At 43.5% G+C, this 25,602-nt stretch overlaps 1 protein-coding gene across 9 annotated transcripts in view; it reads right to left on the bottom strand.

The window, feature by feature from the left end:
* LOC127527745 (zona pellucida sperm-binding protein 4-like) overlaps nt 1-21,260 on the bottom strand; it is a 64,325-nt gene extending 43,065 nt beyond the window's left edge. The window contains exons 1-9 of one of the 9 annotated variants that reach the window (XM_051927519.1): nt 21,066-21,258; nt 20,848-20,969; nt 20,695-20,767; nt 20,464-20,622; nt 20,201-20,388; nt 19,873-19,970; nt 19,671-19,798; nt 19,374-19,563; nt 19,148-19,295 (exon numbers count right to left, since the gene is read on the bottom strand). In XM_051927519.1, the coding sequence (XP_051783479.1) occupies nt 19,148-19,295; nt 19,374-19,563; nt 19,671-19,798; nt 19,873-19,970; nt 20,201-20,388; nt 20,464-20,622; nt 20,695-20,767; nt 20,848-20,969; nt 21,066-21,222 (1,263 nt within the window). In that variant the 5' untranslated portion in view covers nt 21,223-21,258. Of the gene's footprint in view, nt 1-2,460; nt 2,589-2,656; nt 2,755-3,181; nt 3,367-19,147; nt 19,296-19,373; nt 19,564-19,670; nt 19,799-19,872; nt 19,971-20,200; nt 20,389-20,463; nt 20,623-20,694; nt 20,768-20,847; nt 20,970-21,065 lie in introns of all 9 variants that reach the window. The other 8 variants (XM_051927523.1, XM_051927520.1, XM_051927522.1 and 5 more) reach the window with 8 other exon arrangements.
* Nucleotides 21,261-25,602: the final 4,342 nt, after the last annotated feature.

Here is a 25,602-nt window from a genome sequence, read left to right as displayed (position 1 = left end):
TCCCCCATGGATACTTTTGTGCAGAATCCACGCATTCACTATTGCCATGTCAATGCAGCGAGTAAACAGGGGCCAGTACCATTTCTTTCCACGTATAGAAACACAGTATTTTGAAACAAGCCAGTCATGATGGTCAACACCGCCCATGTACGCATTGTAATTATATATCAAATTAGGCATTTTCACCGTGCTCTTTTCTTTCTGGCCTTTTACACGTCGCTTGACATCATGAAGCGGCTCAATAGAGTCATGATTAGTGCCAACTGTTACAATGTTATTGTCGTGCCAACGCACGAGAAGTACCTCTGATGTTCTTTCATAGACGTACTCACTGGCACCACGATCTGATTTTTTCATCTCTTTTGATGACTTCATTGGACATGTTCTATTGATCCTGTTTTCTCTAATGGTAGCGGTTGCTCGAAATCCTCTATCTGCCAGTTGAGAGAGCAGATCCATCCATCCATCCATCCATTTTCTAACCCGCTGAATCCGAACACAGGGTCACGGGGGTCTGCTGGAGCCAATCCCAGCCAACACAGGGCACAAGGCAGGAAACAATCCCGGGCAGGGTGCCAACCCACCACAGGACACACACACACACACACACCAAGCACACACTAGGGCCAATTTAGAAATGCCAATCCACCTAACCTGCATGTCTTTGGACTGTGGGAGGAAACCGGAGCGCCCGGAGGAAACCCACGCAGACACGGGGAGAACATGCAAACTCCACGCAGGGTGGACCCGGGACGCGAACCCGGGTCTCCTAACTGCGAGGCAGCAGCGCTACCACTGCGCCACCGTGCTGCCCGAGCAGATCCAGGTTTGTAAAAAAAGTTATCAAAATACAGAGCATAGCTGCTTGGATCAGCAATATGTTGTACAGCATTCAAGACAACGCGAGAACCAAGTGGCACATCTGTTGCAGTTGTTTCCTTTCCACAATACAATGTGAAGGTGTAACAGTATCCTTCGCTGGAGCAAATGGCCCAATATTTATACCCAAATCTGATCGGCTTTCCCTTTATAAATTGTTTCAGGCGGTTTCTCCCATAATATTTCACGATCATCTCATCAATGCTGATATTGGGTGTAAAATAGCCAAATTTACAGAAATTCTCATTCAAGAGTTCAAACAACGGCTTCACCTTGAATGATCGGTCACCTATGTTGCTGTCTGCAGTAGAATTGTCCACAAAATGAATATAACTTTTCAATTTCTGAAATCGGTTTCGGGACATAGCATTCTTGACAATAGGTACGACAAGATCTTCTGCATCACTCCAATAGTCTGCTTCTGACGGGACTTTATGATATCCAGTTATAATCAAAATCCCAAGGAAGACCTTCACTTCTTCAGTTGATGTATGAAATTCATGATCATTCCTAAAATCCGTTGAATAGCGAACTGTTTCTTTACAGATTAGGTCATATATCTCTGGCGAAAAGAACTCCTCAAAGAGTTGCACAGGATTATGTTGGGCTAAAGTTTGTCTCAGATTATTTTCTGCAACACCGGCGGCCTGTCCATTCAGAGCAGATGTCTTTGGGAAGACTGGCTTCTTCTGCTTTGTCCAGGACGGCGCAGGACATTTCTTCTTCCTTGGCCGTTTCGCTGGAGGTGCAGAACTTGATGGTTGATTCTCTTCCGTTTCAGCGTCATCCCCCTCATTTTCAAACAATGTGTCGTCTTCCATGTCTTCTCCAACCATTTCGACTTCTAGCTCTCCCGGAACATCAGCAACAGTTACATTTCCTGCATTGGCAACGTCCTCATCCCCTTCATCTTCGTCTGACAATTGACTGGTATTTGGCGGTAGCACACAGACAGTAGCTTTCGAGTATTTTTCCTCGCAGTCTTCCAGAAGCTGTGACACTTCATCTAGGGTGATGCACCTTTTTGCCATGTCTTGCTACACAAAAAAAGATAAATAAGGTGCGCTTTAGATATAGGCATGCGATCATCCCAATGTCCTATTCACAGGACAGTGGAAAATGTCGCAGAATAACGTCTAAGTAAGTGCGATTAGAATACAAGTTAGCAATACGGAGAGTTAGATAGTTTACTTACATTGCGTCAATCTCTCCGTCCCAGCAAACTAGCACAAAATGTCCAGACTCGCCGTCACAGGTAGGGAACATCAGAAGCTGCCTCCAAAGACACAAAGCACAACCTGTCGCCCACACGCTATATGGCACATGGCCGCTTTCGCGGAAGTGTTGTGACGCACAACCTCAAGTCTGCTGTGAATGTACCCCGGATCACGTGGTTGCTTCGTTGCGACAGATATAGGCATATATGTCGCTGTCCTACAAATAGGACAGTGGGAGATAATGGGTTTTTAACATCACGGTCAAAAGATTAACTGCTAAAAACCCACTATTTGTTAACAAGGCATTTGATCTCTTCAAAGAGAAGGAGACACCACAAAATGGTAACCCCACCCCATACAATACCTGTAGCAATGACCAATTCCAGGTCAAATGGCCCTTGCTCTACTACTGGAAGAGGTGGTGCCACAGTATACACCTCAGCCTCCACTTGCACATCCTGGCTTCCCGAGTAGGTGCACTGGAAGAACATCCTGAGGAGAGAACCACATAGCAGGTAGAACACATTTAGGGATAGAGGAAGCAGGTTCAGAAGCCTTACTTGTAGACACTGTCCCTGGTGATGGAGTCCTCTGGACCACTGCTCACAGTGATGGCAGCAGACATGGTGTTCTGGTAAGTCACATTGCCACCAGACACCTGAAACGGGGACATTACAGTCACTGCTATCACCAAGATTAGTAGGAGGTGGTGGCAGCATTGCCTTTGTATATCACCTTTCTGGTCTCTGTGGGTCAATACTTATGGGAGTGCAGATTGCATAATTAGATCTGGACCACCCTATAGAACAATTATGCTACAACTTAAGTTTAACACAGACAAAAAATCACCGAAAAAAATTCCAGACCATCGAGAAGTGTGTGAACTAATGACATGAATTGTCTGATTTGTGGGGATGATTACAGTTGGGCACAAAGTCATCCAGATCTGCATAATTACATCTGGATCACCCTGTACAAAGGGTAGAGCAGTCCTTACTGACAATAGTTTAGCCTAAAAATCTTATTCAACACATTAGCCTGGGCTCTCTGGCTAGTGCTGGTTGACATCCCAGATGGAGTCTCACCTGAACTGTGCTGCCACAGGCACTGACTGGAAACTGGTACATGACAAAGCTGGACAGGCTGGTCACAGGGCTGCAGCTGGGGGAACTGCTGTCCAACTGGATGGACCCAAGATCCAGAGGAGGAAGAGTCACATTCTCAGACACCACCACCACAAACTGGCCATCCAGGGTGCACTGCACAGTCACTGGACAAAAAGCAAAACAAGCATGAATATCCATTAGCAGCCACCGTTGTTCACTCACACCCACCACCACTCACCATCAATGGCATAGTAGCATGGACTGGTGCTGCTGCTCAAATCATAACAGTTGTTGGCTTCACAGTCCACTTAAGTGATGGATGAAGACCCTCCACAAAGGAGCTTCTCATGGTCTGCAACTGTGCATCTCTCATCAACTACACTGCGGGGACCTGTGATGGTCATAAACACCATTAAAAGGAGGAAAACACACTCAGGGTGCAAACCCAGAAGAGAAGCATACCTAGCTTAGGGCATGTGAAGGTTTTCAAATTAGAGGGACGTCCTGAGGCAATGATCACGACATACATGTAGCCCTATCGAGAACAGAACAGGATTAAACTATAACATACGCGGCTTGAGTAAAGACCGAAAGCAACATCTAAAGCGTCGACGATACTCACCTGTTCAAACACATAACCGTACCGGGAAGACAAGGGCACCTTTAGTGTAGTGAGGCCAAACGTAACACGAAAGACGATTCCAGGGAGATCTTTGGTCAACTTAACTAGTCCGCCTCTCGTCTCTGAAAAATACGAAAATAAAAGCGGGCCACATTTATTTGAAGACGCAGACACGGACAAGTCGGATTGGCCCAGAGCACGCCGCACTCACTTTGGATATAAACATTAGGAGAGCCATCAAATAGCGACAACGTCTTGCTTCCACTGCATGTCTTAGTCACGCGCACGTCCCCTGACAACACAGAGGAAACTTGAGTGCCCGACACCACAAGACCAGCCACAAAAATCAACAACAATCCAAACGCGCCATGCTGTGAATGCGCTACAGTAGAACAAAACAGAAACGAGGAAGCGCGCGCGGGTTTAAATAATCACCGGAGGAAGCGCACGTGACTCGTTAGTGAGAAGGCGCGAGAATGGAGCGCGGGAAATCAGCGGCACTCCATCTGCTCGTGCGGCTTTATTGAGCAATCAGCACGTCACGACATCGGACTGAGACGTCCAAGCGAAGACCTTGCAGAAGTTAGCGCTCTGCGGGGCGATGTGTCTGTTAATGAGGGAAATCGGAGAAACATGACGAATGTGAGAGTTTCTGTAGAGGGGCTTTGTAAAGAAGACGGTTTGGGAAAGACCCGTTAAATCAAGAAAAGGGAGCTCTGAGTAAGAGTCTCTATATAAAAATTCAAAATATATGTTAATAATCATTATGACGATTTAAAAATAAATGAATACAAATTATATCAGCTGCATATTTTTAAGAGAAATTCACTGATAAAACTGATGATAGAAAGAGAGTATTGTTATTTAAAAAATATACCTCGAAAATGTGTTGTAATAAGTTAATTTTGTCTTCATAATTTTAAGTACTTACTTTTACCGCTTTATTTAATTTGTTTAGCAGCGAAATTATAGTATTAGAGCACGTTTCCCACAACGCTGCATCTATGTGACGAATACTTCAGCGCACCAATGCATCACCGTGCACCACATACATTGATTTTCCCCCACAGCTAATGCAAATTTTAAAGGGGACAAAATTTCCTTTGAGACTTATTTTAATTTCCCCTATTGTTTTTAAATTAAAACGACGTGTGGTCCATTTTTTAACTTGTCACAAGTTCACATAAGTGTACTGATAAAGTAAAGACGACAACATATAACGTGAATGTATAATGTGGACCCCATATAATGTTCAGGAAACGAATAATAAAGACTTCAAGAAAATGTTCATTTAAATAAAGGCATACTTAATTAAATAAACAGTTTCTTTGAAGTAAGTTTTAGTACGCCAAAAATTAAATGATTGCATAATAAACTGACAATGTGAATACATTATTTCAGAATTATGAATAGGCCACTTAAAATTGCTCTGTGAAATGTTTCTTGATTATTTATACATTTATTTGAAATGCATTTTAATGTAGTCATTTTAAATTACTGTTGTATGCATTTCTGCTGGTTGGACACCTCAGGAATAGAAGACCCTTTACTGATTCATATGCTACTAGCTGTACAACCTTAGACTAGCAATTTAAAATGGAAATTGGGTTAAAGTCTAAGAAAACCTCAGTGCTGAAGACTACAGCACACCATGTAATGCAGATACAAATCATTTGCTTCTGTTATATGTCATTGGGAGCGGGATTCACAAAGCAGTGTTAATGTTTGAGATATGCCATCTGTTGGAATGACAAATGTAATGTATATGCTTCTATTATATGCCAGTGGGATCGGGATTTGTATAAGTAGTGTTAATTTTGTGATGCACCATCTGTTGGAAAGATAATGCAATGCAGTTGTTTCTGTTATAAGCTATTAAAAGTGAGATTCATAAAGAAATGTTAGTGTTTGTGATGCGCCATCTGTTGTAATTACAAATGCAATGCATATGTCTCTACTATATGTCTTTTGTTGTGGGATTTGTATAAGCACTGTTAGCTGTCTAAAATTGGTTAAAGACCTCAGTGTTGATGATTGCAGTGCACCATATAATGCATATGCAACACATTTGTTTCTGTTATATGGCATTGGTAATAGGATTTGTAAAAGTTGTGCTAGTGTTTGTTATGTGCCACCTGTTGGAATGACAAATGCAATGCAATTGTTTCTGTTTTATGCCAATAGGAGTGGAATTCAAAAAGCAGTGTTAATATCTGAGATGTGCCATCTGTTGGAATTTCAAATGCAATGCATATGCCTCTGATATATGCCATTGGGAGCAGGATTCACAAAGCAGTGTTAATGTTTGAGATATGCCATCTGTTGGAATGACAAATGTAATGTATATGCTTCTATTATATGCCAGTGGGATTGGGATTTGTATAAGTAGTGTTAATTTTGTGATGCACCATCTGTTGGAAAGATAATGAAATGCAGTTGTTTCTGTTATAAGCTATTAAAAGTGAGATTCATAAAGAAGTGTTAGTGTTTGTGATGCGCCATCTGTTGGAATTACAAATGCAATGCATATGTCTCTACTATATGTCTTTTGTTATGGGATTTGTAAAAGCACTGTTAGCTGTCTAAAATGGGTTAAAGACCTCAGTGCTGATGATTGCAGTGCACCATATAATGCATATGCAACACATTTGTTTCTGTTATATGGCATTGGGAATAGGATTTGTAAAAGTTGTGCTAGTGTTTGTTATGTGCCACCTGTTGGAATGACAAATGCAATGCAATTGTTTCTGTTTTATGCCAATAGGAGTGGAATTCAAAAAGCAGTGTTAATATCTGAGATGTGCCATCTGTTGGAATTTTAAATGCAATGCATATGCCTCTGATATATGCCATTGGGAGTGGGATTTGTAAAAGCATTGTTAATGTTTGTGACACACCATCTGTTGGAATGACGAATGCAAAGCATTTGTTTCTGTTATGTTCCATTACGAGTGGTATTTGTAAAAGCACTGTGGTGGGTTGGCACCCTGCCTGGGGTTTGTTTCCTGCCTTGTGTCCTGTGTTGGCTGGGATTGGCTCCAGCAGACCCCCGTGACCCTGTAGTTAGGATATAGCGGGTTGGATAATGGATGGATTTGTAAAAGCAGTGTTAGCTGTCTAAAATGGGTTAGAGACCTCAGCACTGATGAGTGAAGTGCATCATATAATGCATATGCAACACATTTGTTTCTGTTATATGCCATTGTGCGTGGGATTCGTGAAAGCAGCATTAATGTTTGTGATGTGCCATCTGTTGGAATTGCAAATGTAATGCATATGCCTCTACTATATGCCTTTTGGTGTGGGATTTTTAAATGCAGTGTTAATGTTTCTGATGTGACATCAATTAGAGTGGCAAATGTGATGGATTTTATTGCTAAACATGCTTGTGATGCACCAATCTGTTGGAAAGACAGAAATATTGCAACCAGACACACAAAGTGACACTTATCCTTTTACTAAGTGAATTTTACAGTTGCATTAATGGCAGAAAGCATACATTGAATTATTTTCGATCAGCTCAGTTTTTCACTGTAGTTATAATTTGTTGCTGACTTGTCACTTTAGGAGGAGTAAGGACAAATTTCTATCAGTTTGTGACCAGACATAATAAGCTGGGCCTGCCGTATTCAAATCTTAAAGATGTCTTTAAGTGTAATCTTTTTGCTCCTTTAGGCACATCTGACCACAACCTGATCCATCTCGTTGCCAGCTGCAAGCCTGTGATTAGATGGCAAGCTGCATCATGAGACTTCGGGAGACAATGTAATAACTCAGTCATTGTATTGTTTAGTGATTAACAGTGCACTTACCTGTAGGGGAGGTGGGAAGGCTGTGGGGGTGATAGGGGGGCACAGAACAGGTAGGAAGAAGGACTGTCACTTACTTCAGTTCATGAGGGTTGGCAAGCTGATATCCCAGAGTTACTCTGTTCCATGTTATGGAGGCTTCTGTTTGACTGCGTAAGTCTCAGTGAGGCAACACGCTGAAAATGGAGTCACATAAACTGGGTGTGCAGAATAACCGTAACAATGAAAAGTCTGACAGAAAGAGAAAAAGTATAAGTGAAAACAACTTCCTGAAGTAAGAGATGTGTGTGTGTGTGTGTGTGTGTGTGTTCCCCCAGACACGCACCCACATGAGTACAAGACACCCAAGATAAATTCGGTGGAAGGTCACAAGCGGTGTTGCAGACTGAGTGTTAATGATTGGCCCAGCAGGGGTCGCCATTTGACAGTCTGGTGTAGGACAGAGAAGGTAGTTGAACGATTTTGATGTTGTGATCCTTGACTGAACATTCTTGTATATCGACCTTGATTTGATTCCGTCGGCCACTTTCTTGTATTTTGAGGGGATAGGACGTGTGTGTGTGTGTGTGGGGGGATGGGTCACACCTTTTATCATCAGAGTAGTGAGGAAGTGGAGGCTGGAGGGCTGCTTCCAAATGTCACACATTGGGAAATGATGTAGAGGGACTCTGTCACTGTGTCACACACACTGCGTCAACGTCTGTGTAGTCAACGTGGGACCCACATACAGGAAGGCCTTGAAAAACTGACGTGCTAAAAGGTCTACATAAATGAGATATATAAAGAGAAGCACTTTCAAATCTGGTGACAAGAAGGCTCTGAAGGACGCACGGCATGTGCAAAAGAAAAAGCGGAGTGAAGGAAAGGATGCTTACTAAGCAAAACTAGAAAACCAACTCGCTCAGAATAACGTGAAGGATGTCCAAAGTGGACTGGGCATTGTTACCGGATTCCAGGGCCCAGGGTCTTGGGAGGGGATGTGGGCAAAACTAACACCCTGAAACCATTTCTTAATAAACTTGCCCTCAACACTGCCACCATCTCCCAATGACCAGTCCTCCTCCTCTATTACATCAACAACTCCTACCATGCCATCTGAAATGGCCAATGATGAGCCCACCTCTGATCATCGGCGTGCACTGTCCATAACTGACGATCGTGTATGAGGAGACGACCTGAGGGAGGACCAAAGGGTCCTCGAAGGTCCTCGAGTTCTTAAGGCCTGTGATGACTAACTTTGTGGTGTCCTCTGTCATCTGCTCAGCCTGTAACTAAAGCTTCAGAAAGTGTCACTGCTGTGGAAAACATCCTGCATTGTTGCAGTTCCAAAGACAGCAGGTGTCTCTTCACCTCATGACTGCAGACCAGTGGCCTCACGTTCCAAGGACGTGTGGAGCCTCACTTGTCATCATGGAAAGTTAAAAAATAAAAAACTAATAAGGATAACATTAAATAAATGTGTCCACCGGTTTGTGCAATACATTTGTTTTCTTTATGATTCCAATAATTTTAATCGTTTTTATAGTCCAAATCGGTGAATTGGCTCATTTCCTGTTCAAATACAAGGGAGTAACGCGAGATGCGGCAGTGACGATCCTCACCTCACGTCGGACTGCGCTCTCCTCACACGCGGGGTTGATTCGCGTGCCTGTCCCCAATATAAGGTGTTCAGAAACGTTTAATATACACCCTGACTTTCCACAATATGGCTAATATATTTAATGAATGTGTGTGACATATTTAGTCTCGCTGATCGGACAGAAAACCGCAGTGAGAAGGCACAAGGCGAGGCAGACAGGACCGTGCCGGCCTGAAGGGGGCGCATGTGAGCCCAGCGTGTGCTCCTTGCCGCTGACCACAGGCGCCGATAAGTAAGCGACATCAGAAAGTCAAGCGCACTGCAGCGGGGCCGTTTAGTTTTATTTTTTGTTCCGACTGACTGCAAAAATGGAAGATTAAGATTTTTAAAACTAAAGGAAAAAAAGAAAGGAGGGACTTTTACAAGAAAGTGACGGAAATTTTCGTGGAAACGGATAGGCGCATGGACTTCATTTACAAATGATGGTAAGACCATAAACGGTTTTCAATTTTATTAAAAGTGGGATCAGACTAAGAAAAGCAATCCAATATTTAAAAAATAAATGTAGACCTTAAATAAAATATTTATTTGTTTTTCTTGTTTTCATTTTGTTGAACAATCTGTATTAAAATTGATGAAAGCGTCAGAATTAAAACCTTTTAAAACAACTAAATATATAAATTAAGGTCACAATTGAAATCCGTTTTTTTTCGTACACCACTCTACACTTTAATTTGTATTGAATGAGTTTGAATTGTGGAATCGCAACGGCAAATTTCGAGCACATGGAGGGTGAGGAGCAAATGCGCTGTCTCTCTCTCGCCGTTCTTTATCAGCCAAATATGCGCCTTACCTGTCTATGTGTGTGTAAAGAGTGCTGATGAGATACGAAACATCACCAGTCGTCAGTGGGCATGCTGCCAGTTGAATACTGTAGTCAATAAGCGACTCTTTGGGGTTCATATATTTGTAAATCTGACTCTGAAGGAGTCAGCAGCCATGAACCTCACCGCACGTCACTGCCCTTCAGTACTGGCAGCACAAATAGTCACCATACAGTGTGCTGGCGCCAGTGGCTGAGGACCTCGTCTGTGCACGTGCATCACTGGCGTCCGTCAAGTGGATATTTTCACTGTGTGGCTATCTGTGCAATGGACGTTGTTACAACATGAACACATCTCTCGGAATGTGTGCTTGATTATAGCTTATCAGCAACGTGCTCGCACCGACTGGTTTTATCGGTTGAAACATTTGATCTTGCTGACTTTACTCGATAGATAGATACTTTATTAATCCCAAGGGGAAATTCACATACCCCAGCAGAAGCAAACTGATAATAACAATGTTAAATATTAAATTAAAAATTGTGAATTTCCCCTTGGGATTAATAAAATATCTATCTAAATTAAAGAGTGATAACAATGCAGGTATACATCCATCGATCCATCCATCCATTTTCCAACCCGCTGAATCCAAACAGGGTCACGGGGGTCTGCTGGAGCCAATCCCAGACAACACAGGGCACAAGGCAGAGAACCAATCCCGGGCAGGGTGCCAACCCACCGCAGGACACACACACAAACACACCCACACACCAAGCACACACTAGGGCCAATTTAGAATCGCCAATCCACCTAACCTGCATGTCTTTGGACTGTGGGAGGAAACCGGAGCGCCCGGAGGAAACCCACGCAGACACAGGGAGAACATGCAAACACCACGTAGGGAGGACCCGGGAATCGAACCCAGGTCCCCAGGTCTCCGAACTGCGAGGCAGCAGCGCTACCCACTGTGCCACCGTGGCGCCCTGCAGGTATACAGACAGACAATAACTTTTATAATGTTTACGTTTACTCCCCCCATGGGGAATTGAAGAGTTGCATAGTGTGAGGGAGGAACGATCTCCTCAGTCTGTCAGTGGAGCAGGACGGTGACAACAGTCTGTCGCTGAAGCTGCTCTTCTGTCTGGAGATGATCCTGTTCAGTGGATGCAGTGGATTCTCCATAATTGACAGGAGTCTGCTCAGCGCCCGTCCAGCTCCATGCCAACAATAGAGCTTGCCTTCCTCACCAGTTTGTCCAGGCGTGAGGCGTCCTTCTTCTTTATGCTGCCTCCCCAGCACACCACCACGTAGAAGAGGGCGCTCGCCACAACCATCTGATAGAACATCTGCAGTATCTTATTGCAGATGTTGAAGGACGCCAGCCTTCTAATGAAGTATAGTCGGCTCTGTCATTTCTTACACAGAGCATCAGTATTGTCAGTCCAGTCTAATTTATCATCCAGCTGCACTCCCAGGTATTTATAGGTCTGCACCATCTGTACACAGTCACCTCTGATGATCACGGTGTCCATGAGGGGTCTGGGCCTCCTAAAATCCACCACCAGCTCCTTGGTTTTGCTGGTGTAGGTGGTTTGAGTCGCACCATTTAACAAAGTCATTGATTAGGTTCCTATACTCCTCCTCCAGCCCACTCCTGATGTAGCCCACGATAGCAGTGTCGTCAGTGAACTTTTGCACATGGCAGGACTCTGAGTTGTATTGGAAGTCCGATGTATATCGGCTGAACAGGACCAGAGAAAGTACAGTTCCCTGTGGTGCTCCTGTGTTGCTGACCACAATGTCAGACCTGCAGTTCCTGAGACGCACATACTGAGGTCTGTCTGTAAGATAGTCCATGATCCATGCCACCAGGTATGAATCTACTCCCATCTCTGTCAGCTTGTCCCTAAGGAGCAGAGGTTGGATTGTGTTGAAGGTGCTAGAGAAGTCCAGAAACATAATTCTTACAGCACCACTGCCTCTGTCCAAGTGGGAGAGGGATCGATGTAGCATATAGATGATGGCATCCTCCGCTCCCACCTTCTCCTGGTATGCAAACTGCAGAGGGTTGAGGGCATGGCAGACCTGTGGCCTCAGGTGGTGAAGCAGCATTCTCTCCATGGTCTTCATCACATGTGACGTCAGAGCGAGAGGCTGGAAGTCATTCAGCTCACATGGACGTGATATCTCTGGGACTGGGGTGATACAAGATGTTTTCCAAAGCCTCGGGACTCTCCCCTGTTCCAGGCTCAGGTTGAAGATGCACTGTAGAGGACCCCCCAGCTCCGATGCACAGACCTTCAGCAGTCGTGGCGATACTCCATCTGGACCCGCTGCTTTGCTGGCACAAAGTCTCCTCAGCTCTCTGCTCACCAGCGCTGCTCTAATTGTGGGTGGGGAAGTCTCTCCTAGGCCATTTAATCTCTTTGAACATCGATATTCAAGATCTGTTTAAGGGCATTATGAACTGTGAGTATATTTTGTTGATTGAAACGTAACTTGAATCGAAATTTGTGTAGGTCAGCATTTGGGGTCTTACAACAGGAAAAAAAAAACAACAAAAAATTGTTTTTATTTTATTTAGTGCTGGCTTTTATACATAATATTAGTACAATTTTAAACACAGAACTAAATAAACATTTCTTGACTCTACTGAAGACTAGAATGAAATAAAAATGAAAACTGAAGTGGGTGGCGCAGTGTTAGCGCTGCTGCCTCACAGTTAGGAGACCCGGGTTCACTTCCCGGGTCCTCCCTGCGTGGAGTTTGCATGTTCTCCCCGTGTCTGTGTGGGTTTCCTCCCATAGTCCAAAGACATGCAGGTTAGGTGGAATGGTGATCCTAAATGGTGTGTGTGTGTGTGTGTTTGTGGTGGGCTGGCACCCTGCATGGGGTTCATTCCTGTGTTGGCTGGGATTGGCACAAGCAGACCCCTGTAGTTAGGATATAGTGGATTGGATAACGGATGGATGGATGGATGAATAAAAAATAAAACTAAAATTAATAACAGAACTGAAATATCACTGCTTCCTCAGAGGAGGGTGCTGGCCAACTCCTATAAAGTTCAAAACACACACTTTTGGATGTTCACATCTACCCCAGTTCTTTTCAATAGTAATATCAGTTAACACAGTCACATAGCTAAGAAATGTTATTTAAAACCTCAGATTTACTGTCAAGGTCAATATCCTTCCTAAGCATCTTTTTCTATTTCAATGCATCCCCATATACTGTACATTAACATATCATTTTTTAAGAAATTAGATTCAACCATAGCCTCATTTATTTGGAATTCAAAACCTTCACGTATCCAAAGGGTGACCCTACAAAGACCTAAGGCAGCAGGTGGCATGGCGCTTCCTAACTTTCAGTTTTATTTCTGGGCAGTAGACATACAAGCTAAAAAAAAACCTGGACATGGACACAAAGAGATGAACAGACACAGGCTTGGTGCACAATAGAAATAAAATCCTGCAGCACTTCTTTAAATCCCTTGCTTTGTGTCCCAATACATACACGTTATCACCAAAATACTAACAACCCAATGGTGCTTCAATCACTTGGAATATAAAACCAATGTAGGAAGCACTTCAAGTTAGAGAAGCTGTTATCTACTGTACCAGTCTTGACACCCAAAGAAAGGTTTGGGGCAGGCACCCGTATACAGGTGTTGGTCATAAAACTAGAATATCATGACAAAGTTGATTTATTTCAGTAATTCCATTCAAAAAGTGAAACTTGTATATTAGATTCATTCATTACACACAGACTGATGTATTTCAAATGTTTATTTCTTTTAATGTTGATGATTATAACTGACAACTAATGAAAGTCCCAAATTCAGTATCTCGGAAAATTAGAATATCAATTAAGACCAATGCAAAAAAAGGATTTTTAGAAATGTTGGCCAACTGAAAGGTATGAACATGTAAAGTATGAGCAGGTACAGCACTCAGTATTTAGTTGGGGCTCCTTTGGCCTGGATTACTGCAGCAATGCGGCGTGGCATGGAGTCCATCAGTCTGTGGCACTGCTCAGGTGTTATGAGAGCCCATGTTGCTCTGATAGTGGCCTTCAGCTCTTTTGAATTGTTGGTTCTGGCGTATTGCATCTTCCTCTTCACAATACCCCATAGATTTTCTATGGGGTTAAGGTCAGGCGAGTTTGCTGGCCAAACAAGAACAGGGATACCATGGTCCTTAAACCAGGTACTGGTAGCTTTGGCACTGTGTGCAGGTGCCAGGTCCTGTTGGAAAATGAAATCTGCATCTCCATAAAGTTCATCAGCAGCAGGAAGCATGAAGGGCTCTGAAACTTCCTGGTAGACTGTTGCGTTGACCTTGGACCTCAGAAAACACAATGGACCAACACCAGCAGATGACATGGCACCCCAAACCATCACTGACTGTGGAAATTTTACACTGGACCTCACGCAACGTGGATTCTGTGCCTCTCCTCTCTTCCTCCAGACTCTGGGACCTTGATTTCCAAAGGAAATGCAAAATTTACTTTCATCAGAGAACATAAACTTTGGACCACTCAGCAGCAGTCAAAAGACGAGACACTTCTGACGTCGTCTCTTGTTCAAGAGTGGCTTGACACAAGGAATGTGACAGCTGAAACCCATGTCTTGCATACGTCTGTGTGTGGTGGTTCTTGAAGCACTGACTCCAGCTGCAGTCCACTCTTTGTGAATCTCCCCCACATTTTTGAATGGGTTTTGTTTCCCAATCCTCTCCAGGGTGCGGTTATCCCTATTGCTTGTCCACTTTTTTCTACCCCATCTTGTCCTTCCCTTCGCCTCTCTATTAATGTGCTTGGACACAGAGCTCTGTGAACAGCCAGCCTCTTTAGCAATGACCTTTTGTGTCTTGCCCTCCTCCATGTGCAAGGTGTCAATGGTCGTCTTTTGGACAACCGTCAAGTCAGCAGTCTTCCCCATGATTGTGTAGCCTACAGAACTCGACTGAGAGACCATTTAAAGGCTTTTGCAGGTGTTTGGAGTTAATTAGCTGATTAGAGTGTGGCACCAGGGGTCTTCAATATTGAACCTCTTCACAATATTCTAATTTTCCGAGATACTGAATTTGGGACTTTTAGCTGCCTCCTATGAGCACGTGTGTGACAGTACATGATATCCATCTTTTTCCATTCTCTCAAACGTGGACAGTTTTTAAAACCTACGGGATTAAATCATTTAGAGATTTGTATATAGATAATGCTTTTACATCCTATGGACAATTGCACTCTAAATTTAGCCTCCAGTCAACACAATTTTTCCATTGTCTCCAAATTAGAAACTTGACATGGGAATTGATTCACGATCACCAATGAGTGTCACAGGAGGACTAGAACGCATGCGTGATGCCGCCGGCCTCTTTCTCTTGCAGTGTGTGTCTTAAACTATATCATCGCAGACGCGATCCAGCTTGTCAAATCGAGTGATAAACCTCCTCCCGCAGTGGGCCAGCGTGAGGTGTGAGGTTTATTCCACAGACTTTATTTTATTTAAATCTAGCCGTCCCCCTGTGGCTCTTCCCGCGTAGTAATGAAACAGGACAAACTTAAAATATCAATAAACAAACGGGTATCGGTAGCTAAGTGGAGACAAGGAACACTCCAACACGTGGCCAGCGGTAGAGCGACTCGAGCGGTGAGGAGGGCCCCGCCCACTTGCCCCTCCCCTCGGCCTCTGTCTCAGATGCGCATGAATAAGTCGCTCCTGCAAGTGAAGTATGATACTTAGTGCGATGAGAAAAGTCGCAAAATCAAACAGAATGTTCAAGCAAATTATAGGAAAAAAAAAGATCTAAATCTGTTAAGCGAACAGACGGATTTTACATTATATATACATACATATGAGAGAGAGAGGAATAACTGAGGCCATCAAAAAATAACAGCTACAGCCATACACGCCAGCCGACAGGGACAAAGCATTACAGCCATGTAAGCAACCAGACAGGGAGATGAGAAAACACAAGTGGAGGCAACTCAGGTAAACCTTTTAAATAAAGTGCCAATGTGCCCCCTGTTTGGTCAACATATAACTAGGTGCCGCCACTGTGTACTGCTCAGAGGGTCTCAATGAATGAATCCCATGTTTGGCAAATGCTTGTTCCTGTTTTGGAACCGGAGACAAGTGTAAAGCTGCAGTCTCCATAATGAACGTATTCACAGAGAGCGGGCGCCCCCTGCTGGATGTTCATATTTACTGTGAATTTTAAAACACTTCAGCTTTATTTGTACTGGAATCGCGTATCAGAGCAGGTATTACACTGGATTTTTCACAAGTGCTATTTATTGGGGCACTGACCATGTAATTAAAAAAAAAAAGAACTTTAAATTGACCCAATGTAAAGTTTGGGATTTTTATTTTCTGCTTCAATTCCTGCACCAGAGTTATTATTGACCTATTGTGATATATATAACGAAGGTAGTGTGAGAGGGGAGGATGAGTGAGGGGGCTTTCCATTTTGGACACCCTAGAGTTTGTCAGTAGCATAACCTCCATCATTCAAAATAGAAAATCCTGGACCGTTTGTGTATTTAACTGAACAGGCACACCTAACGCCATCTGCTGCTGTTGAGTCACGGAGTCCATTCAACAAGGACGTGTACTTTAAAAGAAAACGCCTGCTTGGATGAACACTTAAACGCTACTTAAGGAGAAAGGTCGATGGGATGGTTTTACTAAACCACATTTCTGCTAGTTTGTTTGAACATTTACGTTAATACTTCACGCTCAGAACGCACACGCATCACGGCTGCCACGCATTCATAGAAATTAACGCAATGAGCGCGAGTTGCAATCCAAGCAAAACGTCGGGGGTGCAGTTTGATAAAAATCGGAATGTGACACGTGACAGAAAGCCTCTTTGAGGATCGATTTGTGTGCTTCGATGTTTGATGAATGGCTCGATGTGGTGAAGCAAAATGCTGGCATACAAGTGCATTCGTGGCGCTTTTATATTCAAGCGTCACAGATTCCCGATCGTAATGACACGATACATTTTAAAGGTCTCACATACCATCTTCTGTGCAGTCTTATTTTTTTTTGCACTGTAACAGTACCAGGAAGTACGGAAGCTGAGCCACAGAGAAAAAGTTAGTGATCAAAGTGGAAATATCGTCTTTAATCTCGCAGTTTACTTTATCATTAAAATAGATCATTTTTAAAACCGACCCAGTTTTAATCGTTACCTGCTTCTGGGGCTTCAGGATAGTAACAATCGCCACCGAGAAGACATTTGATTTTCCAACACTCTGCACATTTAGCAGCCTTAGGTTTTATACTTGACAGCACGTCCATGATGAAATGCATTAAAGTAGGTTACATTTTACCAATAGTTAAAACTTCAATTAAATAATGAATACTAAACCCATGGCGGCAGTACAGTAGCATTGCTGTCTAGCAGGGAGTCCAGTCCCTTGTGTTCGCTGCCTGAAGTTTTCCTGGTGGATTTCCACAGTGTGCCTGGGTTTCATTCCAAAGACATGCAGGTTTAGGGACACTAAAATGACACCAATGTATGGGAGTGCTGGTCTTCACCGTACAATGACCCGATGTCCAGTCCAGGGATTGTTCCTGCCACATGCTTGCTGGAATGGGCTCATCTACAGATTGGACGTTTAATGATTCCATCCATTTGAGATAGCGGCAAGTTCTCCTCAGAATTTAATTAAGGTTTCATTAAATTCACAACACAGTAAAGCCCAACGTTTTCTCACCGTGATGAGATCTCGCACTGGCGCCTGGTGGAATCTGACGTAACATACGCGCACCACGTATAAAACCGGACAACGCTAGCGTAGGAGTAGAGTCTGCGGGAGCAGTCATTGCGCCCCGTGAAGTTTAAAGCCGGCTTTACGAAGGGATGTATTTTGGGGTGCAGTTTATGCCCCATCTCCTTCTGAAGGGAAGGAGGAGTCAGGCTTTACTGTTCATGTCAGCAATGACCACAGAAGGTAACAAAAAGGTGCATGCGAGAATATCCCCCCTCCACCCCCCCCAAAAAAAAAAAAAAAAAAAAAAAAAAACACCCACATGAAAACCACAGGACGTCAAGATCGGAGTTAGTTTGGATGGCTTCTAGTAGTCCACAATTGTCTCTTGTACAGAAGCCTACAGCATCTACAAGGGGGTTGGAACCCTTATACAAGCCAAGGTGCGCACCCCCCCCCCCGAGAAAACCAAGGTAAATACCAGCCACTGCTAAAAGTCTATTAAATGGCTGCAGTTGTGAATTGGGGGCACCTCCCTCCTAAAAATCCCACACCTGTCGGGTGCTGCTCTAATTTGTCTAAAAACTAGACAAGTCATCCAACCATAAATATTTTATTAAGACTTCAGATTCACTTTCTGCCAGTTGAACCTCCTCACAGCAACTACAGCTAAAACCAGGACCACCAGCAACATGGCAGCTGCAGCTCCCAGCACCAGGTATCCAGTGGGAAGAGAGGCTACGGGAGGAAGACAAAGGACATTTACTCTCCAAATGAGCATTAACCAAAAAACCATGTCCTGGCCTACTGCAATTCAAAGAGGATTACCTTCATCCTGCAGCTTAGATGTTTGCACCTGGTCAGTCTCAAAGAGCAGAGGACCACTGTGAAGGAGCACATTCTTCCTGGATGATGAAATGTGTGCCAACTGGTCTACAGCTCTGCCAGTTCCTGAAAATGAGGGGGGTTTGGAAATTAGGGTTAGTCTCAAAACACACTGAACCCCAATTAAAAAGGTAGCCAAACAAATTTTGCCCACTGAGAGACAAGCTGTCCATACACCACTCAGTCTGAGCTAAGAAGACACTGCATTTGAAACATTAAAGCAAAGATCTACAGGCAAAACACCACAGGATACTCACGTCTTTTAAAGCAGGTCTGAGTACAGGGGTCTGAGGCAGAGGGATAGCAGGCAGCAGCAACACAGTAGATGAAGATCTACAAAGATATGGAAACCAGATCACTAGAAGCCCAACCAGCAGAGACACTTCATACCCTTCCTTAGGCCTATGAATAAATCCAACCGCAAGCTGAAGCCCACTACAGAGTATGTCAAGCAAGACCACAAAGCAGCACAAGACAGGAATTCCCTTTTGCCACAAAACCCACCTTTTCAGCCAAGGCTTGCTGAGCGACAGGATCCACAAAAGCAAACATCTCAAACACAAATCTCTTGTAATGACTTGGGTAGGCCACTCCAGATGAGCTGTCCACAGTCACCAAGCTGGTCAAATAGTTGTCCCCCGTGTATGGGCACCTGGGAGAAGCAGACCCCCCAGTTAGTACTGAACAGCCTAACTATCCCACCACCCTAACATGGGTGTTTGGAACCTACCCATTCACCAGAAGGCTCCACTGGGGCTGGCTAGAAGCAGAAGGTCCTGGGGTGACCCAGCAGTCTCCAAGAGTCAGCACAAGGTTAGGGTCAGTCCTGTTCACGATGTGCACTTCCACAGCCACAGGATCCCTCAGAGTTTTGGTCACTGGGTAGTCAGCATCCACATAGTAGGAGCCATAGGAGGAATCTGACCATGGAAAGATTTAAAAATTACCTAGCTGAACCACCACACCAGAACCACATGATCTTCATAGCACAAAGTCCACGAATGGGGACCCCCACCCTATGGAGTACCTGTTGCAATGACCAATTCCAGGTCAAATGGCCCTTGCTCTACTACTGGAAGAGGTGGTGCCACAGTATACACCTCAGCCTCCACTTGCACATCCTGGCTTCCCGAGTAGGTGCACTGGAAGAACAACCTGAGGAGAGAAACACCACATCATAGCAGGTAGAGCACATTTAGGGTTCGAGGAAGCAGCTTCAGAAGGCTTACTTGTAGACACTGTCCCTGGTGATGGAGCCCTCTGGACCACTCCTCACAGTGATGGCAGCAGACATGGTGTTCTGGTACGTCACATTGCCACCAGCCACCTGAAACAGGGACAAATCACTTCTGGTTCCTATGTTGTGTTAGTGGTTTAGTAAAGTCACCTTGCCTTTAATATTTCCAAAGAGGAAAATGGGCAATATATGATTGTAGACTACATATCAACCTCCATTAAAAGTCCTTTGGCAGTCTGATCTTCAACTAGATAGGACAACTCAAAATACCTTAGCCACTTTTAGTCAACATTGCTAGGTTTCCCCAGATAGAGCCTCACCTGAACTGTGCTGCCACAGGCACTGACTGGAAACTGGTACAAGACAAAGCTGGACAGGCTGGTCACAGGACTGCAGCTGGGGGAACTGCTGTCCACCAACAGGATGGACCCAAGATCCAGAGGAGGAAGGGTCACATTCTCCGACACCACCACCACAAACTGACCATCCAGGGTGCACTGCACAGTCACTGGCCAAAGCAAACAAGCATTAAATATCCAGTAGCAGCCAACTTTGCTCACTCACAACCCCCCCAACCACTCACCATCATTGGCATAGTAGCATGGACTGGTGCTGCTGCTTGAATCGTAGCAGCAGTTGTTGGCTTCACAGTCTGCTTGAGTGATGGATGAAGACCCTCCACAAGGGAGCTGCTCACTGGCTGTAACTGCACATCTCTCAGCAACACTCCCAGATCGGCGAGCTGCGATGGTCAAAAAACCCATTTAGATGATCGCAGAGACACTCAGTGTGCCAACCCAGAAGAGTAGGATACCTGGCTTAGGGCAGGTGAAGGTTTTCAGATTTGAGCGAGATCCAATAGCAATGGTCACGACATACTGGGAGCCCTAAAGAGAACAGGAGATGCACAAAACACTCCGCTTGATTTAAAACTGCTAAGAACGGCTAAAGCGCCGGCGCTACTCACCTGTTCAGACACGTGAGCGTACGATGAAGTAAAGGGGACCGTTAGTGTGGTGCGACCAGATATTACACGGAGGACGACTCCCGGCAGATCTTTGGTCACCTTTACCAGTCCGCCTCTTGTCTCTGAAAAATTACAAAAAAAAAAAAAAAGTGGGGCGACATTTACTTAAAGACGCAAGCGCAGACAAGTCCCAGAGGTCGAGAACACAGCGCACTCACTCTGGAGAAAAACTGCCGGTGAACCATCAAACGACAGCGTCATCGCCGTGTCCCCGTCGCATTTCTTAGTCAAATCCCCAATTGTTGTAGAGACAAAAAGAGCGCCCAACACCCAAAATGCCAACCAGAAATGACACCAACAACCCAAACTCGCCATGCTGTGAATGCGCCAAACCGGAATACGACATGAAGGATAGAGAGAGCGCGCGCGGGTTTAAATCATCGGCGGCGGCGCGCGCAGGTGACTAGTTAATGAGAAGGCGCGAGAACGGAGCGCGGGAATTCGGAGGCACTCCTTCTGTTCGTGCGGCTTTATTGAACAATCAGCACGTCGCGGCATCGGACTGATCAGTCCAAACGAAGACCGTGTAGAAGTGACCGCTATGCGGGTCGACGTGTCTGTTAATATAATGAGGGAAATCAGTGAACATCAAGGAAGAAAAGGAGACGAGAAAAGTGACAAGTACGAGTATTTGTAAAGGGGGGTTGTAAAAAAAATTGGTTTGGGAATGATCCGTTATGTAAGTAGTGGTTTGGTAGCTTAACTTATTTTGTCACGTGATACCTTATTGTGTTGGGATGTTGAGCCCTTGATTACATTTTTTTGTTCGATCTTTTGTCTGGATATGAATTTGTTTAAAGGACATCCATCCCTTTTTGGTTGAACTTCTCCACCTTCATGGTGTTCCCCTTGGCATTTTTCCTTCACCCTTCTTTCCTCGTTACATTCCTCTTTAAAAAATGGAGCTATTTTTTTTTTCTTAGACTGGAATGAAAAAGAGGGTTTAGAAGAAACTCTTTTGGTTTTACCTGCCGCTTGGTCTCAAATACATTATTTCAACTGGTGCTAATTTGGACCTTTTTAGTTGTACCCAAGATTCTGCATTGTATATGGTTGGCACAAATATGGTTTTATATAGACGTATCGTCACCTTTAAAACGATTTTATTTTTTGCCTTATTATCGTGTTGATAATAAAAATATTATATTAATTTACTTTATTTCAAAGGCCAAAATTTCCCCTTGGGACAAGTAAATATCTATCTATCTATCTATCTATCTATCTATCTATCTATCTATCTATCTATCTATCTATCTATCTATCTATCTATCTATCTATCTATCTATCTATCTATCTATCTATCTATCTAAGGGCGGAGTGGTGGCTCTGAGGCTAGAGATCTGCACTGGCAATCGGAAGGTTGCCGGTTCGAATCCCGTCAATGCCAATAGGGACACTGCTCTGTTGGGCCCTTAAGCAAGGCCCTTAACCTGCAATTGCTGAGCGCTTTGAGTAGTGAGAAAAGCGCTATATAAATGCAAAAAATTATTATCTATCTATCTATCTATCTATCTATCTATCTGCATTGTTTTTTCTTTTTCTAATTGCTTTAAGTATCTTTTCATCATCACATATTCTTCCTCTAGTTCAGCGTTTCTCAACCTTTATGTATTTTCGACCCGAGTTTTCATAACAGTTTTAATTGCGCCCCCCTAATGTTTTTTTGAAAGGAGCCCACTAATACCAATTTGTTCTTTTTAAATTAATGATATATCATAGATGCATATTATATTATACCTGCTTAACTTTTATCGACGTTTATCTAACTCTATATATGTATTTTTCTACTATCAGAATGTATTTTAAGTTCATTTATTTTGGTTTCAATAGATATATTTTTCATATTTTCGATTCTTGTTTTCTTTTTTTCACATCCCCCTGGGGAGCCAGCCCCACAGTTTAAGAACCACTGCCCTAAATTATTCATATAGTGACATCTTTTTGTTTCTTTATTTTTATCTAAACTCACCTTTTCTGATTCTCTGCTTGTTCTTCCTTTTTGATGTTGATTGTTTTTGCTTTTCTCTACATTTGTCATACCTTTTGCTTATGGCTTGCTCTTCCGTGTTATTTATTTCTTTAATAGCAACATCTCACCTACTTCTATTAATGTTATGTCGTCTTTATTTATCTCAGATTTTGGGTCAATCTTGGAATTAATTTTTATCCCCCAAGCATACAATCCGATTCATGTTGTGGAAGAAATGAAGGCAAGAGACATGACCACTTATCTAAAGAGGTGCTTTGTAAAAATATATATAATGGACCTCACTCAAACCAATAAGTAACCTTGTTGACGGTTTTTATAATAAAACACATCCATTGTCTATGCTAATTATCTTTATGATTTTTAGAAAATAAATGAAGAGTACTGTTATCATCTACAGTTAATTTTTTCATTGAAATTCAATGATGAAATGATGTAAAATACAAAATCCCTCCCTAAATCACTTTTTTTTGCAATTAAACTGTGTGCGTGTGTGTGTGTGTGGTCTACCCAAGAAAGACATCAGTCAGTTTTACTAAATGTTCAGAATGCAGCTGTAAGAATCTTAGCCAGAAACAGAAGATCAGAGCCCATCACAGCAGCACTAGCGCCGTTACACTGGTTACCGGTGTCTTTTCGAACTGACTTTGCTAATGGTGGACGAGGCCTTTACTATTGTTGGCTTCTTCTTAACTTGTAACAGCGGAACTGACAACTGTGGGAGCAGGGCATAGGGCCAGCACAAATGCAGTACAATCTGAGGGGGAAAACTCACAGCAGTAATCGGGTGACCATTATGTAAATCAGCGGTTCTCAAATTGTGGGGCGAAGTAACAAAAAATGGGGCACAAATGTTGCCATATGTTACGCAATTTCACTATTCGTATTAAAATGTTAAACTTGTAGCGATGTATCAGCAGCAAAAAATATAGGAATAAATTTTATTAAGGTTTCAAAAAAACATTAGGGGGGGCGCAAATAAAACTGTTATGAAAACTCGGGTCGCAAATACTTAAAGGTTGAGAAACGCTGATGTAAATGTAGAAGCCATCGACAAAGCCCACTCGACTGCCCCTTCTAAAAGGGCGGCATCTGCACAGCCGTCTGTCTTCAGTCTGGCGCTGATGGTTGGGAAAGCGAGTCCTTTTCAAAATAAGCAAACCAATGCACTGTAAAAAATGTCAGCAAATGTAACAGTAAAAATACTGCAAATGGTGAAAGTGAAATGCCTTTCCTGCAAAAAAAGGAAAGTTCCCTTATGTTCTTCTGAAAATGACCTGTGTATCTCAGACAATGCATTTCATTATTTTTTTACAGCCAAGTTCTCTAAAATCGATATTTTTCTACCTTCAAAATATGCTACATACCGTTTAATGATGCATTACAATTACACTGAAAAAATCTGTTAATTTTACAGCGTAAAACTGTTAAATAACGAAGGCAAACAACTGTAAAATATAAAACGGTAAAGCGCTGTGTCATGCTAACTTAGACGTTACTATTTGCATAAGGACACGCCCCCCATTTACTGTATTATTCCTGGTGAACCGCATATCTTACGATATTTGTATAAGGACACACACCCCTTTTACAGGAATGGGTCCAAGGATTTCATCCCGTTACCTAATGGCAGTCCTGCGGTGCCGTTGTCCATTCTGTAGAGGTCTGTGTGTCCCTCCATGGATATACCATTACTGACCCCCCACCAAACTGGTAATGCTGAACGATGTCACAGGCAGCATAACGTTCTCCTTGGCTTCTTCAGACCCTTTCACATCTGTCACGTGTGCTCAGGGTGAACCTGCTGTCATCTGTGAAAAGCACAGGCCGCACACCAGTGGTGGACCTGCCAATTCTTGTATTCTATGGCACATGCCAATCAAGCTCCATGGTGCCCACTAGAGGACGTCGGGCTCTCAGGCCCCCCTCATCAAGTCGGTTTCTGATTGTTTGGTCAGACACATTCACACCAGTGGCCTGCCTGCCTTTTGGGCAAGGAGGAACAGGATGAGCACTGGCAGAGCCTACAAAGGTCCTGCTGATTGGTTAAGGACCTTCTACGAGGGGCCATTTCCAGCTCTCCTAGTTTCCTGGAATCTCCTCAATGCCCTTGAGACTGTGCTTGGAGACACAGCAATACTTCTGGCAATGCCATGTATTGATGTGCCTGCCATCCTGGAGAAGTTGGACTACCTGTGCCACCTCTGTAGGGTCCAGGTATGGCCTCATGCTACCAGTAGTGACACTGACCTTAACCAAATGTGAAACGAGAGACAAAAGAGATGAGGAGGGAAAAATGTCAGTGGCCTCCCTCCACCTGTTAACCCATTCATTCCTGTTTTGGGGGTCGTCTCAGTGTTGCCCCTTTAGTGCACCAAAGCAGCTGAAACTGATGAACAAGCCCCTCTGCTACTTCACTGAGCAGATCAATAGCCCAGAAGTGTCACTGACTTGATGCGATACTCAGGTTCAAAACTGTGCCTTTCATTTTTTGGAGCAGTTTATATAAGCATTAGTTTAGAAATGTTATGTAGGTACGCTACAGAAATGATCGAGTAAATACAAGACAGGGATGTACCTGGAGAAACACAAAATGTAATAAGAGATGAGTAAGAGATCAGCTGATGTCCTGTAAACAACAAGACTGGACGGTTACCACATACATGGAGATTTCAAGGTTTAAGGGTTGAACCTAAGAGATATGAGAA

The sequence above is a fragment of the Erpetoichthys calabaricus genome, chromosome 5, assembly GCF_900747795.2.
Source record: "Erpetoichthys calabaricus chromosome 5, fErpCal1.3, whole genome shotgun sequence".
Classification (NCBI taxonomy): Eukaryota; Metazoa; Chordata; class Cladistia; order Polypteriformes; family Polypteridae; genus Erpetoichthys; species Erpetoichthys calabaricus.
This window is presented reverse-complemented; position numbering and strand designations above follow the sequence as displayed.